At 36.2% G+C, this 25,490-nt stretch overlaps 2 protein-coding genes across 2 annotated transcripts in view; both read left to right on the top strand.

Annotated features, from left to right (window-relative positions):
• Positions 1-10,176, top strand: part of UFL1 (UFM1 specific ligase 1) — a 63,850-nt gene extending 53,674 nt beyond the window's left edge. The window contains exons 12-19 of the mRNA XM_043889832.1: positions 779-895; positions 3,730-3,847; positions 4,884-5,050; positions 5,131-5,261; positions 6,502-6,582; positions 6,897-6,982; positions 7,475-7,655; positions 8,281-10,176. Coding sequence (XP_043745767.1) covers positions 779-895; positions 3,730-3,847; positions 4,884-5,050; positions 5,131-5,261; positions 6,502-6,582; positions 6,897-6,982; positions 7,475-7,655; positions 8,281-8,499 — 1,100 coding nt within the window. The 3' untranslated portion in view covers positions 8,500-10,176. The remainder of the gene's footprint in view (positions 1-778; positions 896-3,729; positions 3,848-4,883; positions 5,051-5,130; positions 5,262-6,501; positions 6,583-6,896; positions 6,983-7,474; positions 7,656-8,280) is intronic.
• Positions 10,177-17,979: 7,803 nt separating this feature from the next.
• The window catches only part of FHL5 (four and a half LIM domains 5), a 53,334-nt gene continuing 45,823 nt past the window's right edge, over positions 17,980-25,490 (top strand). Inside the window, exon 1 of the mRNA XM_043889833.1 lies at positions 17,980-18,140. The gene's annotated coding sequence lies outside the window, so the exon portion shown is untranslated. The remainder of the gene's footprint in view (positions 18,141-25,490) is intronic.

The following is a 25,490-nucleotide window of genomic DNA, read 5'->3' as shown; positions in this document are numbered from 1 at the left end:
TTTTTTTTAAACTGAATCTTTTATGAAGAAATATATTTTCAATATTTTTCAATGTTATAATCCCATTATTTTATTTTGTTGAATAGATATTTTAAATGTACATATATAATAGAGAAGTACCTCTAATTTTAGTCTGTTTCTTGGTTTGTATTTTTTAGTCTTTATTTAGCCAGTAGGTGATTGATAATTTTCCACTTAGCCAATTTATGGTCAACATTTATTGAGCACCTGTTATCTGTCCAGCATTGCCTTAACCCCTAGGATGTGAACATTAGTGAGAGAGGCTCCCTACTGTCAAGAAGTTCATTGTCTTTTTTAGGGTGGTGGGAGAGTCAGCATGTCCCCTGTAAACCTGGGGAATAATCTTTCAATCAAGAAGACAAAACCATGTTTGTGAGGTACTGGAATAGGGGCTGTTACTGAGGCTATGGTAACAGAGATAAGCAACTTAGGGCAATTTTGAGGAAGACAGAAGGAAGGTAAACGGATGGGTTTGGCCAGGAAAAAGTCAAAGCTTCAGAAATTAGATGTTATAGGGAGACTGCATTTAGAGTAGATAAGCTATCTAAGTGAGTTGCTTTAATTCAAATATTTCATCTTATTATTTATTAATTTTTATTGTTTGAATTTACAAAATATTTTAATAAATCACAACATTAAAAAGTTGCTAAAAGTTGTTCATTTGGCTTTTCTTTTTCTACTCTAAATATGACAATATAGTGTGATTATTTCTAAAAACAGTATTGGGTAATACTAACTAATGTCCTTTTCCCACCAGAGGGCAGTGGAAGTGTGAGAGGAGGAGGTGGCGGCAATGCCAGAGAGTACAAAATTAAAAAAACCAAGAAGAAAGGAAGAAAAGATGACGATAGTGACGATGAGTCATCTCACACAGGTGTGTGGCTCATTTCATTTCTCCTTTGAATGTGTGTGATTTTTTTTAACTTACTTTCTTAAGATGCATACAGTGAGGTATCTGTGATTATGCAGGAAGTCCTTGCTTTGCAGTTTCAGTGGGCACAGTTTCACAGTTAAATACACCAGTACCCCAACAATGCAGTTCATATTTCAGTTACCAGGGTGGTGTACTAACTGAGTAATTACATAAAGTACAGACTTTGCTGCTGGCTCCTTAATCCACAGATCACAGAAATAACAGATGTGCATCATGATCTGTGACAGTCACATCACTTATGTCCAAGTTTTTCAGAGACTGATCATTGTGCGTCTCTTAACTTGCTTTATGCACTGAAAACAGCATGTAGTTGTGTTACCTTCTTGTCCCCCGGTGATAAATCCATGTGACATTTTACAAAAATGGATAATCAAGAGAGGAAATTGGCCAACAAAGATGAATGTGTGGCAAAGGAAAGTGATACCACTGGAAATACGAATCAAGAATAAGTGGAGTTGTAGAAGAAATACCTGACTCTGGGAATGTTGAAGTTGCCTCTGTTCAAGAAACTTTAGCTGCACAGAGGAGCTTGGTAAAGGCACACTTGACGTAAAGAAGTGAAATGATTATGACAAAAAGGATAAAGATGTCTGTAGGGCATGAAGTTGACAAAAAAGCTTCACCTTAAAGGAATTCTCAGAAGTGTTTCACAGTGTTGAGAGGGCAAAGAATAAAATGTTGGAAGCTGATTGAGAGTTAAAAAGGGAATATGACAGCTTGCTCAGGCATAGAAAAGATGCTTGCTCTGTATTTTAAGTTACAGGATGAGAAGAAGGCAAGCAGTGTTCAAATTATTCTTGATAAGTTTTTTACAAAGAAAACATTTTCATTCTGTTTCTGATGCACTAAATTACAGTGTACTAAATTAGAATTATTAGTCTTATTTTTCATTTCCATATACATTCATAACCAGCAATAAGAACTTTGAATGTTTTCACAAACATTTTTAAAAGGTTACAGAACAATCATAAATTTTCCCATTGCAGTTTCAGCTTGCATAGATTTTTATGGTCTCCCAGCTTCCATGCAAAGCAAATTAGAAAATTTTATGAAAAGTGACTCTCTGCAAATTTAAGTTAAAAATAATTTTATCCATGTTTAATTTTTATGGTAACACCTAATTGGTTGGTTGCTTCTATCTAAGCAGAGGAACTAGATATATATGCATCTTTGTCTAGACTTTAGTTAGTATTTGGTATGGTTAAGTTAGCAAGACACACCTTACTTTGCTATTCTAAATAAAAGTACAATATTTTTTTTATGTTTGTTTTAAAAACAAATGAAACTATGATACCTCCCCTTCTCGTTTTCCCCAACACAAAGAGAAACTTGAAATGATGATTTGAGATTTTTTTTTAACCTCTTCCACAGAATTTATTATTTATCGGCTTGGGAAATATAAATATCAAGTGACAAGGTTGCAGATGTTAATACGTTACTACTTGTAATGGAACAATTGCTTAAGATCTGTCTAAAATATTCTAAAATAAAATAGGTACTGTTCTCAACATACATAAAGCAGTATTAATTAACAGAAAAGTGTCTTAGAAACTGTGAACTTATTTTTAATTAGCATTAAGACTACTCTGTGTGAGTTCCTCAGAGGTTAAACAAGGAGTTAGGAGTGAAGGGTCATTTAAGAAAATACTTCTCTAAAATCTGTAGTCTTAAGTAATTGAGGCATTGTGATACTCCTTTTGTGTATAGTCTAGTAGGAGAGGAGCTATAAAAGAATTTTTTTAAAAGGCAATTTCAGTACTTTTGAAAAACTGTTTTGTTGTAATCTCAGAAATGGGGGATGCAGTTTGATTCTCATCTAAAATACATGCTCAACTCTGTATAAAAGATTACTAGAAGGAAATAATACAATTTAAAAACTAGTCAAATACCTACAGGAAGCAGACAGAAAAGTCAGATACTGTTTGATGTCAGAGAGCAGGAATAAATAGCAGAACTCAGGGGAAAAAAAAAGGATAGTACTTTCCTATCTATTCTAAACCTACAAGAAGTAGCTGTACTTAGATCTTGATGCATACTGAAAATTGATTTTTGAGCTATTCTATTTTTATCCCTAAGGTTTCACTTTTAGAGACAGTAACCTAATTTAGCTGGAAATAATCACTTTTTTATACTTTCACAATTAATTATGGAAATATTGTTAGCTTTCTTTGCAACCCATACTTTTCCAAGTAAGTGAGTAGGCATAACATTTCCTCAGTTAACAGTTATTTCCATTACATACAAATTTTCCTTGGCATAGAATTATTTTTGTGAGAGCAAAAATAATTATGGCTCTAAAGCTGTAGGTTTTTTCATCCATGCCTGTTGAAAAAGACAGTTTTTAGCTTCATTCTACTAGAATTGTGGTTCACTTGATTATAAGGATGATTTGATCTTTAGTAAATATTTATAAAGAAGGACAGTCTGCTCCGTATCCATTGTTCAACAAAAAAATTATCCTAAGATCTTAACAGTCCACTTGATTGTTCTGATTTCCAGATATTTGCATCATCCAAGTTAGATTAGGGGGGGAAATCATCATTACTATTTTTGATTGACATGTAGAAAACAAGTTAAAATGTTATTACTCAATGCCACTATATATTCTATTTTCATTGCTTATTGCTATTTGACATGGGCAATTTTTGGTGACAGAAGTTAACATTAGAGACTTTATGATCAGCAATGAATAAATTACTATCTTATTAAATATATTATTTGCTTGTAGGTTGCTTATTTTTGTTGTTTTTTCCTGTGGCTCATTTTTATTACAGGAAAGAAGAAACCAGAGATTACTTTTATGTTCCAGGATGAGATTGAGGATTTTTTAAGAAAACACTTACAAGATGCCCCTGAGGAGTTTATTTCTGAGCTTGCAGAGTATTTAATAAAGCAAGTATATGTTTTTTGTTTTATGGTAGAAATTTAGTGAGTTATTAAAATTTTCACAACCTCATAGAAAACATATAGGTGTTTTGTTTTCAGAACTTCAAATTTACAGTCACAAATTCCAGATTTTGTTTGCTTATAGAAGTAGTTCAACAAATATTTAAGTGTGCTGGGCAAGGCAGTGCCGAAAATACAGAGCAGGAATGTGGAGGCGGTCTCATCTCCTTCTCTCTTCCAACCCTAGTTGGAAGAAAAACAACATTGCATGAAAAGTAACATCTAAAATGAAAAGATTATTCTCTGTCAAACAGAAGATAAACAGTGCACTTTTACAGAGAAAATAAAGTAACAAACTGCCCTCAAAGAGAATAAATTTAGACAGCACTACCTTATAAATGAGCCAGGCTAAATTTATTTTTATACAGAAATAAATCGTATGTAACGACTATCCCTGACTACCATGACGTTTTCCCACAAGTTAGTCCGTGTGTGTAAGCTTCTCTAAACGCAATCCAGGAGCCCAGTGCCTCTAACTTTTTGAATTTAGAAATAGAGCTTTTGTAGTCAAATTTTTTAAAATCTAAATGAATGCTCTTGTGCATAAAAGTTACTATTAATCATTTGCCACTAGATTTTAAAAGTCTATTCTGTGTTTAGCATAAGGATTTTTTAAAATACAGATCTTTTTATAGTACTTTAGAAATCAAGAGTTTAAGTTATAAGTTATTACTCCTGAGGATGGGAAACAAATTTACAATCTGCTGTATTTATACCAGATTACCTAATTTAAAAAGCTGCTCTGAACTGAATTTGAATTGAAGCTTTTGTTAAAAGTTTTTCTCGTTGTCTTTAGTGCAATAAGTTTGATTACTTTATAACTTCAAATTAATTATTCTCAATTTTAATTTCTGGAATTAGAGGAAAAATTCTTGTGAACCATTCTCCAAATCTTTAAAGCCTTATTTCCACAGAAGCAAATTTCTTATTTACATAAGCCCAGTGCATTTTAATGAACTAAATATATTTATCTTATTCATAGACCTTTAAATAAAAATTACCTCGAAGTGGTACATTCAGTTTACATGTCTTCAACTTCTTCGGCCTCTGGAACTGGTAGAAAGCGCACGATCAAGGACTTACAAGAAGAGGTTTCAAACCTTTACAATAATATTCGATTATTTGAAAAAGGGATGAAGTTCTTTACAGGTATTATACTTAATAGTGTTTTTTCATTGATTCTCAGTTGTTCTTGGACATTCATTTTAATAAAGCATTTTTTTTTCCAGATGATACCCAGGCTGCTCTTACCAAACACCTGCTGAAAACAGTGTGTACTGATATCACTAATCTCATTTTCAACTTCTTAGCTTCGGACTTAATGATGGCAGTAGATGATCCTGCAGCCATTACCAGTGACGTAAGTTAGTGTTTTTCTTGTCACTCTTGATGTGCTTGGACTTCAAAGCAAAACGCATTTTATTTTCTCACATCCTAAAAGGAAAATGAAATTCAGGAAGGAGTTTTTAGAAATCTGTCAGATTTTTAGTTCAGGTTTACTACACTGTATATACAATTGCTACCAGGATTGGTAATATGACCAGTCTATTAACAGTACTAATAAAAGGAAATACTAGTCATTGTGTCTGGAAATGCCTGTAATAAATATGATAGCATGCATACTTGGCCTTCTACTTCCTATTAGCATGTAGAAAGCAACAGGAGAGCATCATCTCTTTAAAAAAGATAAATAAATAAGCTCTTGGGCTTCCCAGGTGGCACAGTGCTCAAGAATCCATCCACCTGCTAGTGCACGATCCAGTTCAGTCGCCCAGGCATGTCTGACTCTCTGCGACCCCATCAACCGCAGCACGCCAGGCCTCCCTGTCCATCACCAACTCCCTGAGTTCACCCATGTCCATCGAGTCAGTGATGCCATCCAACCATCTCATCCTCTGCCATCCACTTCTCCTCCTGCCTTCAGTCTTTCCCAGCATCAGGTGGCCAAAGTCTTAGAGTTTCAGCTTCAACATCAGTCCTTCCAAAGAACATTCAGGGCTGATTTCCTTTAGGATGGACCAGTTGGATCTCCTTGCAGTCCAAGGGACTCTCAAGGTCTTCTCCAACACCACAGTTCAGAAGCATCGATTCTTCGGTGCTCAGCTTTCTTCACAGTCCAACTCTCACATCCATACATGACTACTGAAAAAATCATAGCCTTGACTAGACAGACCTTTGTTGACAAAGTAATGTCTCTGCTTTTCAATACACTGTCTAGGTTGGTCATCACTTTCCTTCCAAGGAGTAAGCGTCTTTTTGTTTCATGGCTGCAGTCACCATCTGCAGTGACTTTGGAGCCCCCAAAAATAAAGTCAGCCACTGTTTCTCCATCTATTTGCCATGATCTTAGTTTTCTGAATGTTGAGCTTTAAGCCAGCTTTTTCACTCTCCTCTTTCACTTCCATCAAGAGGCTCTTTAGTTCTTCACTTTCTGCCATAAGGGTTGTGCCATCTGCATATCTGAGGTTATTGATATTTCTCCCAGCAGTCTTGATTCCAGCTTGTGCTTCTTCCAGCCCAGCATTTCTCATGATGTCCTCTGTATCTTTGACATGTGGTGAATATACAATCCCAAAGGATTTTTTTTTTTTGCCCTATAGGTAAGAAAAAAAATTCTAAGTAAGTTATCAGAAGAAACAAAAGTGGCTCTCACCAAACTCCACAGCTCTCTGAATGAAAAGGTAAATAAAGTTTTACTGTGTTTAGATACTTGAGCTAGAATTTGTGATCTTTGAATAGATTTTTATCAAAATAACTGAAAACTAAATTTAAAACTATTAATCCTACACTCAAGACATCTCTTTGGAGGGTGAAGAAAGAGACAAAGCTGGGGACACTTTACTGTCTAGTCCTAAATCACAGTTTCAAACCTAATGACAAAATGACCTTTTTAAAAATTGTATTCAGGGTATAAAATTATAAAACAGTATTACATGACTGCTTTTCTTTAGGCGACTGTTTATAAAAGTAAATAATGGTTTAAACACCTTTACAGAGCATAGAAGACTTTCTTGGTTGTCTGGATTCTGCAGCAGAAGCTTGTGATATTATGTTGAAGAAGGGAGACAAAAAAAGAGAAAGGTAACACTGAATTAACGTCTTAAATTGGAGTCTCACTGTCTGAATCCTGCAGACAGAACTGTTGTATCTAAATGACTGTAGACCTTCAAACGTAGTCAGTCTTCATATCCTTAGGTGTCCCTCTCTGACCCAATGGAATAAGGTATCAGAGTTCTTAATCCCATAGCTGATCAAGCCTAGGAATTAATAATTCTTATTAGCCTTAAGACCTTCTTTATGGGAAGCCTTATTTAAACCAGTGCACTTCTGTTTGATACCCAACAATTCAAAATAAAAAACATACTTTGAGAATCCCTGATGTATAGTTTCTCTATCATTTTTTAGCATACTAGTTTATCCATGCTGTTCAGAACTATGTGTCTGTTGCGTAAAAGGTCCCTTAAATTGTTTATGAAGCTAGATAAACTGGGAAAGCTAAGAAGGGAAGAACTGAAATTGGTGAGAACTTGTTAGAATATGATAACGCGCTTGTGTTACTTTCTTTTTGTTTAGGCAGGTACTGTTTCAGCATCGGCAAGCACTGGTTGAACAGCTAAAAGTCACAGAAGACCCTGCTCTTATTCTGCATCTCACATCGGTTCTGTTGTTTCAGTTCTCAACCCATAGCATGCTCCATGCACCTGGAAGATGTGTCCCCCAGATCATTGCTTTTCTGAATAGTAAAATTCCAGAGGTATTATATTTTCAGTCTACTTGAAACTTTTAAAACTTTTAGATTCTGAATATTTTGAGTGGATAGATGTGAATCTAATACACAGAACATATTAACATCATGTTTCTGCTTCCTAGAATGGGAACAGTAAAGGAGGAGATTGATTTTTAAAACTCAGACTAGTTCAGGAATCTTTCAGGATCCTTTAAGATCTATGGTAAAGAATATTCTAAATTTAGAAATTAAGTTTTTGGAAGTGATATAATAATGTCAGTCTTCCATTTCAGTTTATGCAGGTTTAACCTGTCCTTCAAGGATCAGCTCAAAAAGTCTTACCCAACACATGGTTCTTCTGAGGGACTTCTCAGCTAAAAGCAAACTGGCTTCTTTGAACTCTCATGTCACTTTATCTTTGGTGAGAGAACCCAGCTCAGTCAACTTACATTAAAATTATATGTATTCATGTCTTATCTCCACCAAACTACCTCTTTGAGAGCAAGGACCTTGCTAGATTCAGCTTTCTACTTCTATGACCAGTAATTTGTAAAGATGAAGACCTGCAGTATATAATGGTTGAATGCATCTTACTTTGTCCCACAGAAAATTAAATCATGTTTGTTAACTTTCCTCTCCTTTCTGTTCACAGGATCAACATACTCTTTTAGTAAAGTATCAAGGTTTGGTTGTAAAGCATTTAGTCAGTCAAAATAAGAAGACTGGGCAGGGAGAAGATCCCTCGAGTGATGAATTAGACAAAGAACAAGAGGATATCATTAATACAACTCGTAAAGAACTTCAGGAGCTTTCCTCGTCCATTAAAGACCTTGTTTTCAAATCTAGGAAGTCATCAGTGACAGAAGAGTAATGATTTTAATTTACTTAATGTTGTCATACAGTAAATGTTTCCCCCCAAAGTTAAAGGTGAGTGGTTACCAAAAAAAAAAAAAAAATGCTCATTTCACAGTCCAGAATCCCCCTAATAGCATCTCCCACACCCACAATTCAGTTAAAACAGTAGCATTGTATTCATTGTAAGTGTAAAAAAATGTAAGTTTTTGTAAATTGGGCTCTCCATGGAAAGTTTTTTTTTCACATTCTAAAAATTATACATTTCAAGTTTATTTTCTTCCTAGAAGCTGAATGAAAAATAAATTTTCTGATATCTTTTATCTCTAGGAAAGGACTCATTTGTTGTGTTACTAGATTTCAGGTGACATACATAAATACAATTTACATAGAAACTTAAAATGTGGTCAGTGTTTTTTAAAGAAAGGAAAAAAACCTTTGGTGTCAAAATGAAAATAGTGTATTTTTCTTTAAAATTAACAGAGAATGCTTCAAACCTAAAATACAGAAGTTTGCCAGCTATTGTTCTTGTTTTATTACTAAGCCCTTGCTCTTATTCCTGGCAGATAGAGGGCCTCTCGTTTCCCCCACAGGAGTGAACTTCTGCGAGACTGGGGCTTCAGGGATGTGTTTACAGAGACAGAATGCCTGAGGGCCCCATGCGTTTCTATGCTCTATTCTCAAGTAAGATGCTGACAAGAGTGAGAGAAAAAGGGTAATTTACTTATAAGTGTTACATCACATTTACTAAAAATGTAATACAGATACTTTTCTATAACCCAGTTTGCATTTCTGATTTCATTTTTCATAGCAGTAGACACTGTCACCTAATACTTTGTTGTAGGGGATCTATAATGCATTTAAATCATTGGAACTTTTTTTTTCAAAAATAGAAACTTATTAAGAAATAGGTATTCTTAATTTGTAAAGATTAGCAATTAAAAGACTAAAGGAAAATAGTTCCTTGGAGTAATAATTTTAATCAAATGAGTTTTAAGCAACAACTTATTCTGTATAAAAAAGGAATTTAATTATTTAAAATATAGTAAATAAAATGTCAAATATTTTTAAAAATACTATTTTATATTATTCCTTATATGGCATTTAAAACAATGTTTTAAAATGTTTGACTACAAAGATCAGTCTACCTCTACCCTAATTCTAGACAAAGTATTAACATTGATTGAAAGAAATTAATATAATTTGCTAAGCAATGTCAAAGTTGATAGGAATATAACATAAATTTTAAAATATTGCCACTGGTAATTTTCTATTAATGTATTTTCATAAGGAAGGGCAAAGGAAGAAAAATGACAAATCCTCTGTGACCACAAACTCCGCTTCAGCTTCCAGAATACACCCAACCTAATTTTTTATTCAGTGCTTGTTTAAGGATCTTATTACTTAGGTTTCAAGAGATACCAAAGTAATCCACATTTAAGTCAAAGTATCAGACAATGAAACAAAAAGCCATTCTTATTTTGTTGCATTAAACTGTCATTAAATGTTTTCTTTTATCAAAATGGTTATTTTTCCACAGTAAATAAGCAGTTTTTAATTATTTTTGTAAATAAAATTAGTTGATTTTGTATGTAAAAATCTAATTTCATTAATAAAATAACTGTTAAATGTTTACTGTGCTCTTAATGGGCAGATTTAAGAATGTTATTTAGAATAAAGTTCTCTTTCTATTAAATTTTATGCACTTTGAATCTTCTGATTACTAGGATCAATGTATATGTGTGATATAAATACATTTTTAAATTTTTATCCTGAATATTTTTAGAGGATTTTATTATGTTTGTACACAAAAGTAGTTCCATAGTCCTCTGTTTCTTTCATTCCTTGCAAGTTTGCCATTCATGAACCTTTTCACCTTAATAAGTCATTTTCAGTTACCTGGATTTCAGCAAATGTATAGCTAAACTTTTATCTGCTATTAGTACTTCTTACTATTGCACATAATGGCAGGGATATTTGAATAATATGCTCAGGTATTTATGTTCATATGTTCTATCTCCAGACCATTTGTTTTTGAATAGTCAAAGGAAACTCATTTCTGACCGTCAGAAAGAGTCAGTGAACAGTGGCTTATCTTCATCAAAAATCAGTGTATTTCCCAAAAAGACCTTAACACGAAATTAGAAAAATAAGTGTAGAAGTTGCTTAACCTGAATGTAGACCCATCTTGAACTTTTTGGAGAATGTACTTTAGTCAGACAATGAAGCACCAAGGGTGAATTCAAAGTGCAGCAGTAATTTGAAGTAGTGTGTCTATACAGTGAAAAGAAACAGTTCATTCCTTCCTCAGAAATGCCACTTGACCCACAGCCAAATGGGATTTTTTTTCTATCAAGAACTAACTTACGTGAGTTGGGTAGGGGTGGGGAAAATGGAAGTGTTGCTGTCTTTGACTAATACCAATGAAGCCTTTGACCCCAATGTACACAGTATATAAGGAAAATGAAAGAAACACATTTATAAATTCTGGCATGTACATTTTCCATAAAATCTGGGAGCACTATTAAAGTTATGGCTATTAAAATAGCCTACAGATTCACTCAAGTTGTTCCCCTCTGAAGGCCACACTAAGCAAAGAGGGGAATAAATAGAACCCAGGACTCCACAGCAATGGAAGAAAAAGAAATAAAAGGAATCCAAAGTGGAAAAGAAGTAAAACTGTCCCTATTTGCAGATGACATGATACTATACATAGAAAATCCTGAGGATTCTACGAGAAAACTACTAGGGCTCACCAGTGAATTCAGTCAAGTTGCAGGATACAAAATAAATATATAGAAATCCATTACATTTCTATACACTAACAATGAAATTTTAGAAATAAATTAAGGAAACCCATATAAAGAATAGGATACCTAGGAATAAACTTAACTACAAAAGACCTGTACTCAGAAAACTCTTTTAAGATGCTGATAAAAGAAATTCAAGCCCACACAGATGGAGAGAGATTACCATGTGCTTGGATTAAAAGAGTCAATATTGTTAAAATAACCATACTACTCAAGGCATTTTACAGATCCAGTGTAATCCCTATCAAATTACCAATTATATTTTTCACAGAACTGGAACAGAAAAATTTTTAATTGTATGGAAACACAAAAGACCTCAAATAGCCAAAACAGTCTCGAGAAAGAGCTGGAAGAACCTGGCTCCCCGGCTTAAGAATATAAAGTCACAGTAATCAAATGAGTATGATGCTGACATGGAAACACACACACAGATCAGTGGAGCAGAAGAGAGTCCAGAAACAAGCCCAAGTGTTTAAGGTGAATTATCTACAGCAAAGGAGGAAAAAATATACAGTGGAAAAAAGACAGTCTCTTCAATAAGTGGTGCTGGAAAAACTGGACAGCTGCACGTACAAGAATGAAATTACAGTGTTCTCTAACACCATATTAAAAAAATAGACTATAAAGACCTAAATGTAAGACTAGATACTATAAAACTTGCAGAGGAAAATACAGAAAACTATCATATAAATTGTAACTTTTTATTTATCTCCTAGAGTAATGTAAAGGAAAACTAAAGTTTTAAAATGGGACCTAGTTAAACTTAAGAGCCTTGCACAGCAAGAGAAACCACAAAATGGAAAGACAACCCTCAAAAGGTAGAATGTATTTACAAATGATGTGACTGATAAGGGATTCATTTCCAAAATATACAAACATACAACTCAATAACAAAGCAATTAAAAAATGGGCAATACATCTAAATAGACATTCCTCCAAAGAAAATATACAGATAGTCAATGGGTATTTGAAAAGATGCTCAACATCATAATTATTGGGAAAACGCAAAGCAAAATACAATGAGCTGTATCACCACACACTGGTCAGAATGGCCATCAAAAAGTCTATAAACAATGCTCAAGAGGGTATGGAGAAAAAGAAAACCTCCTACACTGTGGAAATATACATTGATGCAGCCACCATTGAGCACAGTATGGAGGTTTCTTAAATACTAAAGACGGAGTTGCCATATGATCTAACAGTCCACTCCTGGGCACATACCCAGGAAAGGCAAAAACTAATTTGAAATGATACATGCACCCCGTGTTCACAGCAGCACTACTTACAGTAGCCAGGACATGAAAGAAGCCTGTAAATGCCCATCAAAAGATACATGGAGAGAGGTGTGGCATATATATTATACAAAGATATATAGTATATTGGGCTTCCCTTGTGGCTCAGCTGGTAAAGAATCCACCTGGGTTCAATCCCTGGGTTGGGAAGATCCCCTGGAGAAAGAAAGACTACCCACTCCAATATTCTGGCCTGGAGAATTCCATGGACTGTAGTCCATGGGGTTGCAAAGAGACACAACTGAGCAACTTTCACTTTTCATATAGGTTGCACTCTCTTTCTTGCTTCTGCTTGAGCTCAGTCTCCGGTACTGCCGTGTAGACTGAGTGAAGTAGAACCAAGAAAGAACCGTTGCTTGACTGCAAATTTTTGGAGGTCTTGTGAGGTCAAACAAGACCAAAAAAAAAAAAGAAAAAAAAAAATAAAAAAGAATGAAATAATGCCATTTGCAACAATACGGATGGGCCTAGAGTTTGATACTAAGTGAATCAAGTCAGAGAGACACGGTATCACATAGAATCTAAAAAAATGCATGCATACTATGTCACTTCAGTCGAGTCTGACTCTTTGTGACCCCGTGGACTGTGGCCCTCTCAGCTCCTCTGTCCATGGGATTCTCCAGGCAAGAATACTGAAGTGTGTTGCCATTTCCTCCTCCAGGGGATCTTTCCAACCCAGGGATCAAACCCAAGTCTCATGTCTCCTGCATTGGCAGTTCGGTTCTTTACCACTAGCACCACCCAGGAAGCCCATGTAAGTGAACTTATTTACAAAACAGAAATAGACTCACAGACATAGAAACTTATGGTTACCAGAGGAGACAGCAGTGGGTAGAGGAGAGATAAGTTAGGAGTTTGGGATAAAATAGATAATAAAGGCCTACTGTATATAGCACAGGAAACTATATTCAATATCCTATAATAACCAATAATGGGGGAAGATCTGAAAAGTACATGTGTGTGTGTGTGTGTTTTAGTGTTAGTCGCTCAGTTGTGTCCAACTATTTGTGACCCCATGGACTGTACAGCCCGCCAGGCTTCTCTGTTCATGAGATTTTCCAGGCAAGGATACTAGAGTGGGTTGCCATTTCCTTCTCCAGGGGATCTTCCTGACCCAAGGATCAAACCTGGGTTTTTTGCATTGCAGGCAGATTCTGTACCATCTGAGCCACCAGGGAAGTGTCTGTGTGTGTATACACATATATGTATGTGTGTGTGTGTGTGTGTGTGTGTGTGTATGATTAAAAAGTCACTTTGCTTTATATCTGAAACATGGTAAATCAACTATAAATAAAAAAAAAAAATAGAACCCAGGTCAGACTTTTTCCAAACCATTAAGAAAGCAAGCCTGACTTTTGGACCTTTAAAAACTGTTTATTCCATTTACATCACACACAAAAAGAAGGAACAACTACATTAAACAGGTATTAAATTTTTTAAAGTTCCCAATGTTGTGTTTTATCTGTTTTACCAGGCTTGTCCTTATTTGCACCTCTATTCCTCTTCAATGATTAGTAGTAAGACTTAACCTGGATGTGTGTTTGAAGAGCAGGAAGGAAGGGATTATATTGGGGTGTGAGGGAGGAAAGGAAGGACATGGCGAGTTTCAATCCTTGGCTCAATAATCTCCTGGATCCTGTGAGACAACTAAGTACAAAGAATAAGAATACAAATCTTAAAAATGTGTCTTGCTTTCAAGGTGATGGCAAGAATCAACAGTTGTAGTTCAATACAGTGTTTGGAGAGCAGCAAGCAGAGGATGTAATGGGAGAAGGAAGTCAAACTCGTGCACTGCAGGGAGGGCTACTGAACCAGCTGGAGGCGACCCTCAAGAAAAGTAGGACTAGCCTGGTAAGGGCATTTCTGGGCAGAGGAAAGGAGATTCCAGACTACTAAGATAATATGAAATGAGAAGTGTTGGAATCCCTTAAGTATGAGAAATATGAAAAATGATTTGGGAAGTAGTGTAAGATGAAGCAGGAGAGACTAGAGAAGAAGGAATCACAAAATGGCTTACATGCTAAGCTGAGAAGTTAGCCATTCTCCTAAAAGCAAGAGATTGCCTTTAAAGATAACCAGGGAAGTGAGGTGATTGTCTTTTGAAAAGATCATCCATTCTGAAAGGCAGTTTGACAGTTTGCCAACATCCTTTAAAATGTATCTATTATTTGTGAGATCAGTGTCTCCTGAGAAGGAAAATGTGAACTTAAAAACGTGTACAAATCTTTCTCCCCCAGCCTCTGATAGAAGAGAAATGTGGATGATACCTCTCTCAAGGAAAGGAGGCAGTCTTTCACCAAAGAAAAGTCCTTTCTCTGACCAGTCAAGCTAAGACAAAATCCCCACAGGTTTTCTCCTGTGTTTATTATTCATTATAAAGAAGAAAAAATCATTTCAGCAAATTGTTTTCCTACTGAACTGTCTTTACTTACTAGTAAAGTGCAGCCTTAAACTAAATGTTTAAGTTTAAATTAATGAACTTAGAGTATTCTGGTTTTTTTTCTTCCCTGTTTCCCACCAGAATCTAAGTCTTGTGAGTCATAAATTATAAATGCTCAGGCTAAGTTTTGGTGTTGAAGAAAACAGATCATAGAGAAAAAAGAGGAAGCATTATTCCACCACATACTTCATTATGTTGCAGCCATTATTTGCAGCCACTTCAAAAATATTTGATTTGGAAAATCATTCACAGTATATCAAGTAAAAAAGATATATGCAGTGTGGTTTTGATTTTCTTATTAAACATATTTAACTATAACTGTGTAAGCATTTGCATGAAAATATTTACATAAACATTTCCTTGTATAGCTACATGTATGCATACAGAATATTTCAAAGATATCTGAGTGATGAATTGTGACTGTCTCTTGAATTGCAAGTCATTTTAAACAATTTTTTTCATTATTTCAGATTTCTGCAAGAAGCATGTATTTTATAATTCAATAAACATATCTTTAAATATTGTTTTATAGTGATACAAAGAAATTGCAGAAGGGGACTAGACTGAGGCAGATGCCAAATGTTTTATGACTGATAACAACTATCCAAGTGAGAAATGTGAGGGCCAGAATGCAGGGATAATGACAAATCTAGGAAATATTTAACAAAGAACCACCAGAAGTTGCGGATGGGGATGAATGATGGGGATGGTGGAGACCAACAGGAAAGTGAGAAGTCCAGGGTATGATGGGTTAGGTGATTGTGCCATGTCCTGAGACAGGAAATACAGCAGACCTCATCTGTACCGTGGGAGGTGGGGAAAAGATGAAGGTGTTTGCTTGGGACTGCTGAGTTTGGGATGCCTAGGGACCTCTGTGCAAAGACAGCGAAGAGACAACAGGAGACAGGCCTAGAACCATAGAGAGCAACACCAGCTGAGAAGACAGGATTAGGAGTCATAATATATTGTTAATTGTTTTTATGAGAAAACCCGTGGAGAGTGTAGAGAAGCATTCTGAACTGAGAATGAAGTTCTAGGGAAGGGTGAGGTGAATAAAGGGAGAGGAAGTTGAAGATGCTAAGCCCAAGGAGAAAATTAGGAGAGAATAACTTAGTGAAACCAAGGGGAGAGAGCTTCAAAAAGAAATGGACATGGCAGAGATGAGAAATTTCAGGTAAGATTAAAGACAGGAGTGTTAACTAAGATATTTTATGGGCTTAATGGAGCTATGTGGAATAGTTTGAGAATGGAACAGGAGGATCTCAGGTTGGATGCGTGAATGTAGATGAGCCTCTCAGGAAAACACGGGGCCACTAAAGGGGGTTCCATAACTTCATGGGGACATAGGCGACTTTATAACTCCTAGATTCCACTTCCTCACCTTTAAAAGGAGAAAATTAATGCCGGTCTATCCGTGGCGTCATGAGAATTAAAAGCTACTACTAATAATAGATTTTATGTTAGATTGAATGTTTTTATAATAGTTTGAATGTTCTCGTGTCCTTTCACTGAATCAATTTGTTGCTGCTCATCACAATGTTTTCATTTTCATAATATCTTTATCATCAAAGTCAGGTGAATAACAAGGCACTGAGTTGATTGCCTTTATATATTTCCCTAGCTCAAGTCTCTTGATTGTATGTAACTGAGTTTGACCTCAGAAAATATTAACATATTTCTTTGGCACCTGGAACAGGGACAGTTCAAGTTTGGTCTGGGAATAGATGGAGTTAAAGCAGAACATTTCCTTCCTCACCCGCCTTTACAAACTGAAGAAATGGCCTTAGATTAAAAGTAAATGTCACTTGCTTTATAGATAAATATGACCCACTGAGAATTCCAGTTGTATATTAGTTCAGTATTCAAACATTTCTTTAGATCCAACTCCTGAAATATCTGGCCACTTTTTAAGTTTTGACTTCAGATTTCAAAAGACTGAGTCTGTGCTTAGGTGAAGTCACACAGCCGTGGACGTGACGTAACAATTGTTGCCAGCTCATAGGGAGTGAGGCAGCAGCAGGGAATGCCAGGTCCACAGTACAGGTGCAGGAAGCAGGTAGCTCCTTGCAGTTATCCGAGTCAAATCCAAGGCTAAAAGTTCACCAGTTTCCCAGGAAGCCAGTGACAGAGGCCACACGCCACGCTTCATCTCTCAAGCTACCGAAAACGCTACAGGTGAGAACATCGGGCCTCATCTCTTTCCAGATATTTCAACAGAAAAACTCTGTAGTTTGTCCATTTCTAACCTATAAGAAGATCTGATTTTAGCTCAGTTGGTAAAATATTCGCCTGCCATGCAGGAGGCTCTGGTTCGATTCCTGAGATGGGAAGAACTCCTGGAGAATGGATAGACTACCCACTCCAGTATTTTGGGGCTTCCGTGGTGGCTCAGACAGTAAAAAATCTGCCTGCAATGCAGGAGACATGGGTTCGATCCCTGGGTTGGGAATATGCTCCGAAGAAGGGCATGGCAACCCACTCCAGTATTCTTGCCTGGAGAGGATCCCTATGGACAGAGGAGCCTGGCGGGCTACAGTCCATGGGGTCGCAGAGTCAGCCACAGCTGAGTGACTAAGCACAGAACACAGCAACCCATAAGAAGGATTCTGTCAGTGAAATAACAGCAACAACAAGAAAAAAAAAACAGGAAATATATCATCCTTTATAGAAAAAATTTTTAATTTAAATATACCCTCAATTTAGCCTAGGCAGTGGGAATTTCTTGAGTGTACGTGAATGTCTGTATGTGCACTTTATATTTTAAACTTCCTGGAGATTATCTAGACGTTTCATGTACTAATTCTGGCAGGATTTCCCTTTAAGGATGTCCTGCAGAGAACTTGCTACTCATAATTTTAAGTAAAAATTGACGAGTGCTTTTTCAGCCCAGTAGGAGTCAGCTATGTACATGTCACAAGACTTGGAGGAAACCCACACACTTCTATTTGCTTCCTCAAAGTTACAAAGGCTGCAGTTGGGAGGGACCCTCAGATAGTTTTGGTGGCCCATTCTGTACTTCTTGGAGGTAACATATGAATGTGTTGGAGGAGAAAGTAAACCATCATATATTCTCCTTTCATCTTGTTTAAACTGTTGGAAGAAGCGCCTTTAAGAAAAAGTAAGTTTTGTTTTCTTCTTCTTAATGTTGTCTTTGCATTTCTAATTTTTTTTTTTAAGTGCGGGGGATTCTTATAAACTTTCTCATGGCTACTTAAAGGAAACTTGGTGGTGACTTGGTTTTACTTGGCAAGCAAGTATACATCTTGAAGTTTCTTAGAAACTTTTTAAAAGGCATTTGAGTCAGCAGTTATCAAACTTTATATGCTGAGCTTTTCAGATTTCTCAATTTGATGCCATGTGTATAAAGGCAACATAGTAGCCGGATAACTGTTTTGAGTTGTCTCCTGAGTTCTGAAAATTGTCTATAATTGGAGATACAGCTTCACTGTATTCATAAAGAAAAGGAATTACTTGATTCTGGGGTTTTAATTGGCTTAATTTATTTGAATGACTAACTTTATCACTAAGGATATTTTATGGCTGGATTTATATAGCCAGAGCACAATTTAAAGTCATTTACAGATTTTGAGTTAGTGAGATTCCTGCTATAAAAAAAAAAAAAAGAAAAACTGCCTATTTTTCACAAGCAGACATAAAGACAATTCCTAATCTTAGGCTTTCTAAGATTGAATTAAAATGTCTGTGTGTCTGACCCATGTGTAATATGCTGAATGAATCTAAAGCATTGCTTCTTGAAACTGAGATAGTATTATGAAAGCAGAAGTATGCTTCCCATATGTGTTTATACTTTTTCCCTCTCTAATCAGATTCTTTTTGGTGCCTGTCATCCATCTGAAAACCAAATGCAACTCTTCAACTTGTCAATCTGGGTTTTGGAAATGTGGGAACCAAAAAGAATCATTTAAAAAAATGTGTAATTCTTATAAATAAAATGTAACAAGTCATTTTAGCTGTCATTTCACATTCACAATATTATCATGTATAGGTTCTAGGATTTTTATTAGCAACATATATGGGTTAAAATTTAGCACAAACAGTTGCAAATATACACATTGCACAGGATATTTCTTAACATATTTGTTATGATATGTGCCTAAAGCCATAATCCAAACTGCTTGATGGGAAAGGTAAACTCTGACATCTGTTTTCTACACTTGTTCTATTTATTCCCATGTGTTGTCATTAGTTGCCAATTCCGGGACTGTTGCACCTAAACAAGAGCAGCGGATTTGTGCTTTAATGTAACATCACCTCACTGACAAGTCTACCTCTTATTTTTATTATATTTGCCAACAACATTCTGAGTAAAGTTGGATTAATTTGGGTTCCTTAAGCAAGGCTAGCCACTTTCTACTATAATATTGAAAATAAAATTTTTTCTAGAACATGCTGCATAAGCTTAGATTTGTTTTTTCACATTTTCAATCTAGGAAATGATCTCTTTAGAACTGAAAACCAAATACTTGGGTTCACATGGAAAGTTCTGAATCAGCTGTTAGTTAAACAACCTTACATTTCCATGTTCCTGTAATTCTCTTTATCCTTTCTGATAGTCATCATTTTTCTTGGTTACCTTTTGGCCCCCTGGAAGGAACTGTGAATAGGAGGGGAAGGAGGAGGAGGAAAGGGGACTCCCTCCTGCCATAACCGCTCGAATCCCTCCAAAATTATCAGCTTGAGCACTATCTCCACATTAGACTTGGGATCACAGATTCTCTAAACAATCTGAGAATCAATGGACACGTCTCAGAAGAAACAAGGCACGTTGTATATAAATTTTTTTTTCCTTAACATTTCTGGGGTTGATATACTCTTGAAACCTGTCCTTGAGTATTCTTGAGGTGTCCTGATTATGAACTACCATTCTCCACAAAACCAGACATAACCTGGAGTTGGTGGGTTTATGCAATCTTTAAATGGATTAAGGTGGAAGTATGTCTGTCTCTCTCAACTTACCCAAGGATAGGTAAGGTTAAGGCAAAGATTTTAGCTGAAGATGACATTTAAGGGTTAATTTTAGAAGTAGATACATAGTTAACCCATAGTCATACTTGTTCTGGGCAGCATGTCCACTGATTTAAAAGTGGAAGATTCAAATATCAGAAGTTTCTTCTGTGGCGACTAAGGCTTAGAATCGAAAGGTGATAGGACTAAGCCTCTAGAGACCCCCAGAATGTGGAACAGGTGACTGCAGGGGGACCTACCTATTCTCTGGCCATTCTCCCAAATCCCCATACCGACCTGTTGGTAGATTGGGGCATAAAAGCAAAGATCTAAACCAGTGCCTATTATCTCATATCCTTTACTTCACAGATCATGGACTTAAATCTTTCCTTCTTTATTGGCTCCTCTCATCAGCATTTAAGCTTGTTCAAATCCCCCATCTTGAAAACCTTCTGCTTCATTACCAAGCTTTTCCAGTTACCCTCATTCCTAAGCTTTATAGATCAAAATCCTGGAAGTATTGCTTACACTCTGTGAAGAATCCCCACTTTCTTAGCCCTCACTTCTCAATCTATTGCTGTCTGACTTTGACCCTCATCAGTTTTCCCCAGCTCTCACTGAGGTGATCAATCGCTAGTGTATTGCTAAATCCAGCAGAAATTTCTTATTCTCTTCTTACTGTTTCAGAACCAATTTACCTTAGTCTCCACTTTCCCCATCTTGAAACACTCTTTACCCAGAGCTTCCATGATGTCCAACTCCTAGTTTTCCTCCCACCTCTAAGACCACTATGCTCAGTCAGTTTCACAGATTCCTCTTCCTCTTCCCTATATCCTAGACTCCTTTTCTCTTTCTGAGCAATGTCACAGCTTCACTTACAGTCTATTCTGTATGCTTAGGAGTCCGAAATCTTTATGCCTAGCTAAGATATCTTTTCTGAGCAACAAACCTCTATGTCTGATTGTCTGCTGCATATAGGACTTCCCAGAGCAGGTGTAGACCTTAGTGAATACAATGGAGTAAGTGGAGGGACATGAAGGGCAAGCCAGGTAGAAATTTTGACCTAGAATTTTCCCTGGGATCCCTTTCAAAATGTCCAAGGAATTTATGTGGTTTCCCCGCCCTAACCCTAACCCGCACTCGCTCTTTGGACCTGACTGAATAGCTCTCCTTGACTTTCCCACAGTTCTCTCAAGTCTCATTTTAATCTAAAAGTAAACTCATCAACTGCCTCTCATACTTTCCACCCTGCTTCCCCCAAGTATCCACATACAGAAAATGACACCATGATACAACCGGTTGCTCAAGCCAGAAACTGGATGTGAACTAACTCCACCTCTCCCTCAATTTATGTACCCAAAGAATCTCCAAATTCTGTCCCCACCACCTCATCCACTCACCAGCTTCCCTCCTCTGTCACTGCCATCACCCTATTCAGGCTGCCATCCTCCTTTATTTGGTGAACAGTGGTCCTTTTTCATGGGTCTCCCTGCCTCCAGAATTGCCTTCTTTGGCTTCACTCCCCATACTGAAGCCAGAGTGACTGATATGAAACTACTGGTCTAAAAACAGATTTGATTTTGTCCATCTCTTACTGCAAGCCTTTTCCTGACTCTCCACTGGCCTCAGGGTAGTGTCCAGATTCCTTCTCAAAGTTAAAGAGAAGCAGTAGATCAATCTACTGTAGTAGATTGTAGTAGATCAATCTACAGCAGATGTCCCCTAACTTTAAAGTGCTCAGGAACCACCTTGTTAAAATGTATATTCTGATTCTGTAGGTCTGGGTTGGTGCCTCAGTTTTTGCATTTTTAATAAGTTCCCAGGTAATGCTGATAATACTGGTTCATGGACCATACTTTTCAAGCTAGACTGGCTGGAGCTCAAGTCTCTGTATTCCTCACTAAATCTGATAACTTAGAAGAGTCACTTAGTGCGCACACACACACACACACACACACGTGTGTGTGTGTTATTGTCCTTGTATATGAAATGAAGATCATGACAGTATAACTTTTTCTTGGGTTTAAAATAAGGAATAAATGTGTTATAATGAAATTACAATAGTGTCTGGCACAGAATAAGTATTAAGCACAAGGTATTTTTCTTACTAGTTAAGGCTCTGAATTGGAGAAGGAAATGGCAACCCACTCCAGTATTCTTGCCTGGAAAATCCCGTGGACAGAGTAAGCTGGAGGGCTACAGTTCGTGGAGTTGCAAAGATTGGACACGACTGAGCAACTGAGCCCTGAGCGCAAGACCCTGAATAATGTAGCCTCTATAGTCTTCTCCAAAGCAGTTTTTACTATTGCACTGGTGGGCACACCCAGGAATGCACATGTGTGCACACACACACACAACACGCTTTACTTCTCAGTCACAGCAAATGACCTTCAGCACAGTAGGAACTGAGCAAATGCCTCTCTTCTGCCCGGCCTCCATGGGCACTCCACAGAGCTCTCTGCCCACAGACCTAACTCACCTTAGTCGTGTTCAGGTGCTCCTTTCTCCGGAAAGAACTTACAGACCACCCTCTACCCAAATCTATGTTTGGTACCACTTCTTCATATTCTCAAACTGCCAACGTACCCTCTTGGGCTCACATTATAGTCTCATTTATCTATCTTCTATAAGACTGCATGCTCCATCAGAGCAAGGGACTATGGCAATTACTGCTGAATTTCAAGCATTCTACACACAGTTGCAAGTTTCAGATGATCAGTAAGAAAGAATATGCATTTTATAGACACATTTCCAAAGACCATAAAATGAGACATGGAGACAGGGAACAAAGATTTAAGCTCTGATGTAATAGAATGAGCTTCTCTACAAACGCTGCCTCTGGGTTGCACTGTTAACCCACTGGAAAGGGAAAAAAAAAGTTTTAAATTCATTAAATAAATATGCAAGGCTAAAAAGTCAGTGCAAGAGTGATAGTGTGATACAGAGGAAAGAGTCAAAGCTTTGAAGTCTGGTCCATGTTGAGTCCTCTGTGAACTTGAGCAAATTAGTTTGCCTCACTTCCTTAAAGATGGAATAAAAACACCCATCTTGTAGAATTTTGTTTTAGAATAATGCTACCAGTAGTCATTTTTACTTTTATATCTTCTCAAATTCTGCTTATACAATTCTGCTGCTACTGGACCTTAAGATTTTCCTTTGCTTATTCATTTTGCCAGAGCAGAATTATCAATGGACCTTAAGTGTTATTTTGCAGTAGATCATTTGGATGTATCAGGTTCTCCCCTCTCATTATTTAAGAATACACTTTGAGTTTTATTTTCAATTTAATTGCAATGATAACATGCACTGAAGATGATGGGGAAATCGGCTTCTGGGATTCTTGCTTTCCAGCTTGAGTGTGTTCTCTTTAAAGATCTTTTATATTTAATGATTCTTGCTGTTCTTAAGACAATTTAAGTAAAATGCCATTATCATGCAATTCCTAATACTTTTTAAAAGTCTACTAATAGCTGTCCTGGTCAAGGTATCAAACTATTTATCATTTTCCTGACAGAGTCAAAAAGTCATGTTCATTCCTTCACATATTCACTCATTCATTCAAGTAGATAAAGTCAGTATAGTATTAATATCTATAGAAATACTGGTCAAGGTGTTCAATTTTTCTTATATCATGAATCTCTCCACTGTGCTGATAACCATTTCATGGGTGAACAAGGAGATGCCTATGATAAATTTTGACCAAGGCTTCTCAGTATAGAACAATGCCTTGACTTTATGTAAATATTTTTTCTTCACATCGAATTCAGCATTTCTTTAGCAGTTCACAGATATAATTTACATGCAGGAAGAAAAAATGCATCTGACACCAAGCTATCACATCACTTAAATGAAGTAAGGTATAAAAATTATTTCTGGTCTTGTAATTACATTCATTCTATTAATTTGATGCCTTGAACATTTCTACACTTACACTATTACAGAAGATTCTAATCACTGAGAGTTTTTTTTATAAACTGTACTACTACAATCTAATTTTGTTCAATATTTTTCCTTATTTTCAAAGTGATATAGTAAGCATTGTACAGTTTAAAAAGTAATGAACAGTAAAAAATCTTTTTAAAAATCCATAACCTTAATCAATAATTTTAACATTTGAGCATATTTTCTTCTAAACTTGTTTTCTACTCTTCAAAAATATTTATGTGGTCAAGGTCACACTGATTATTTAATTCCTACTTTTTTTCCACTTAAAGCAATATTAGGAGCATTTTGCCATGTTATTAAGGAATTTTCAAAACACCATAATTTCCAGTGTTATTTTAAAAGTCATTTAGTAAATAATTTTATATTTTTTAAGCAGTGTGCAGAAGTTCTTTTCAAACCCTAGTTAGGTATAATTTAATAGACACTCAACAAAATATAACTAAAAAACACAAAATGTATTTTATGTTTTCTGTAAATGGAAGAGACAGTAAATATTTTAGATTTCAAAAACTATTCAACTCTGCAGTGATAATTCAAAAGTAGCCACAGACTGTAAATGAAAGAGGCTGTGTTTCAATAAAACTTTATAAGACACTTCATATAATTTCACGTATCAGAAAAATTATCCTTCTTTTGATTTTTTTTGATCACTTAAAAATGTAAAAGCTATGTTTAGGCCTCAAGCCATGCAAACACAGACTGTGGCTGGATTTTTGTTCTTGAGATGTAGTTGGCAACCTCCACTCAGCAGCCTAGTTCCAAGAACCTCGGCTTCACCAAGTTTGAAAAAGTTCCATGAACACAGAAATGTGAATACATTCTTAAGGAGAGGTAAATAACTTTCAATAGGTGCTAAGAAATTCTTAAGCTAAAAATGTTTAAGAATTACTGTGTCAGATAATAGACCCAAAAGCACTTTTTTGTAAACCATGCATGTGTGTTAGTCACTCAGTCGTGTCTGACTCTTTGTGACCCCATGGACTGCAGCCCGCCAGGCTCCTCTGTCCATGGGATTTCCCAGGCAAGAATACTGGAGTGGGTTGCCATTCCCTTCTCCAGGAGATCTTCCCAACCCAGGGATCAAACCTGGGTCTCCCGTATTGTAGGCAGATTCTTCACTGTCTGAGCCACCAGGGAAGCCCTTGTAAACTATAAATCATTATTAAAATACCTATTAGCACTTTGCTTATTATACTTTCCACTCAGACACCAAGTGATCTGAAAAAAATTGACTAATGAAAATAAATGTAGGCATTATCAGAATTCTATCTGAAAAACTGATACTCAGAATGAAAAAATCTTATAAAACTGTAATCTAAAGAGGGACCAGATAACAAGTTAAATTACTAAAGACATTTAAAATATAATTAATGGTTATTCTGATCAAGGTAATTAAAATATTTATTGTTTGTTTTTTGACTGAGCCAAGAGCTTAGACATAACACTATTGATTCCTTTGATTTTTTTAAGTTTTAAACTACAAAGTTAAAATAATCAGAGAATCCTAATTCACCACTCTGATTAATAAAAACTAGCCTGTGTGTTATACATCTATACA

The sequence above is a fragment of the Cervus elaphus genome, chromosome 28, assembly GCF_910594005.1.
Source record: "Cervus elaphus chromosome 28, mCerEla1.1, whole genome shotgun sequence".
NCBI lineage: Eukaryota > Metazoa > Chordata > Mammalia > Artiodactyla > Cervidae > Cervus > Cervus elaphus.
The sequence above is the reverse complement of the archived record's forward strand: the minus strand, read 5'-3'. Positions and strand labels throughout refer to the sequence as shown.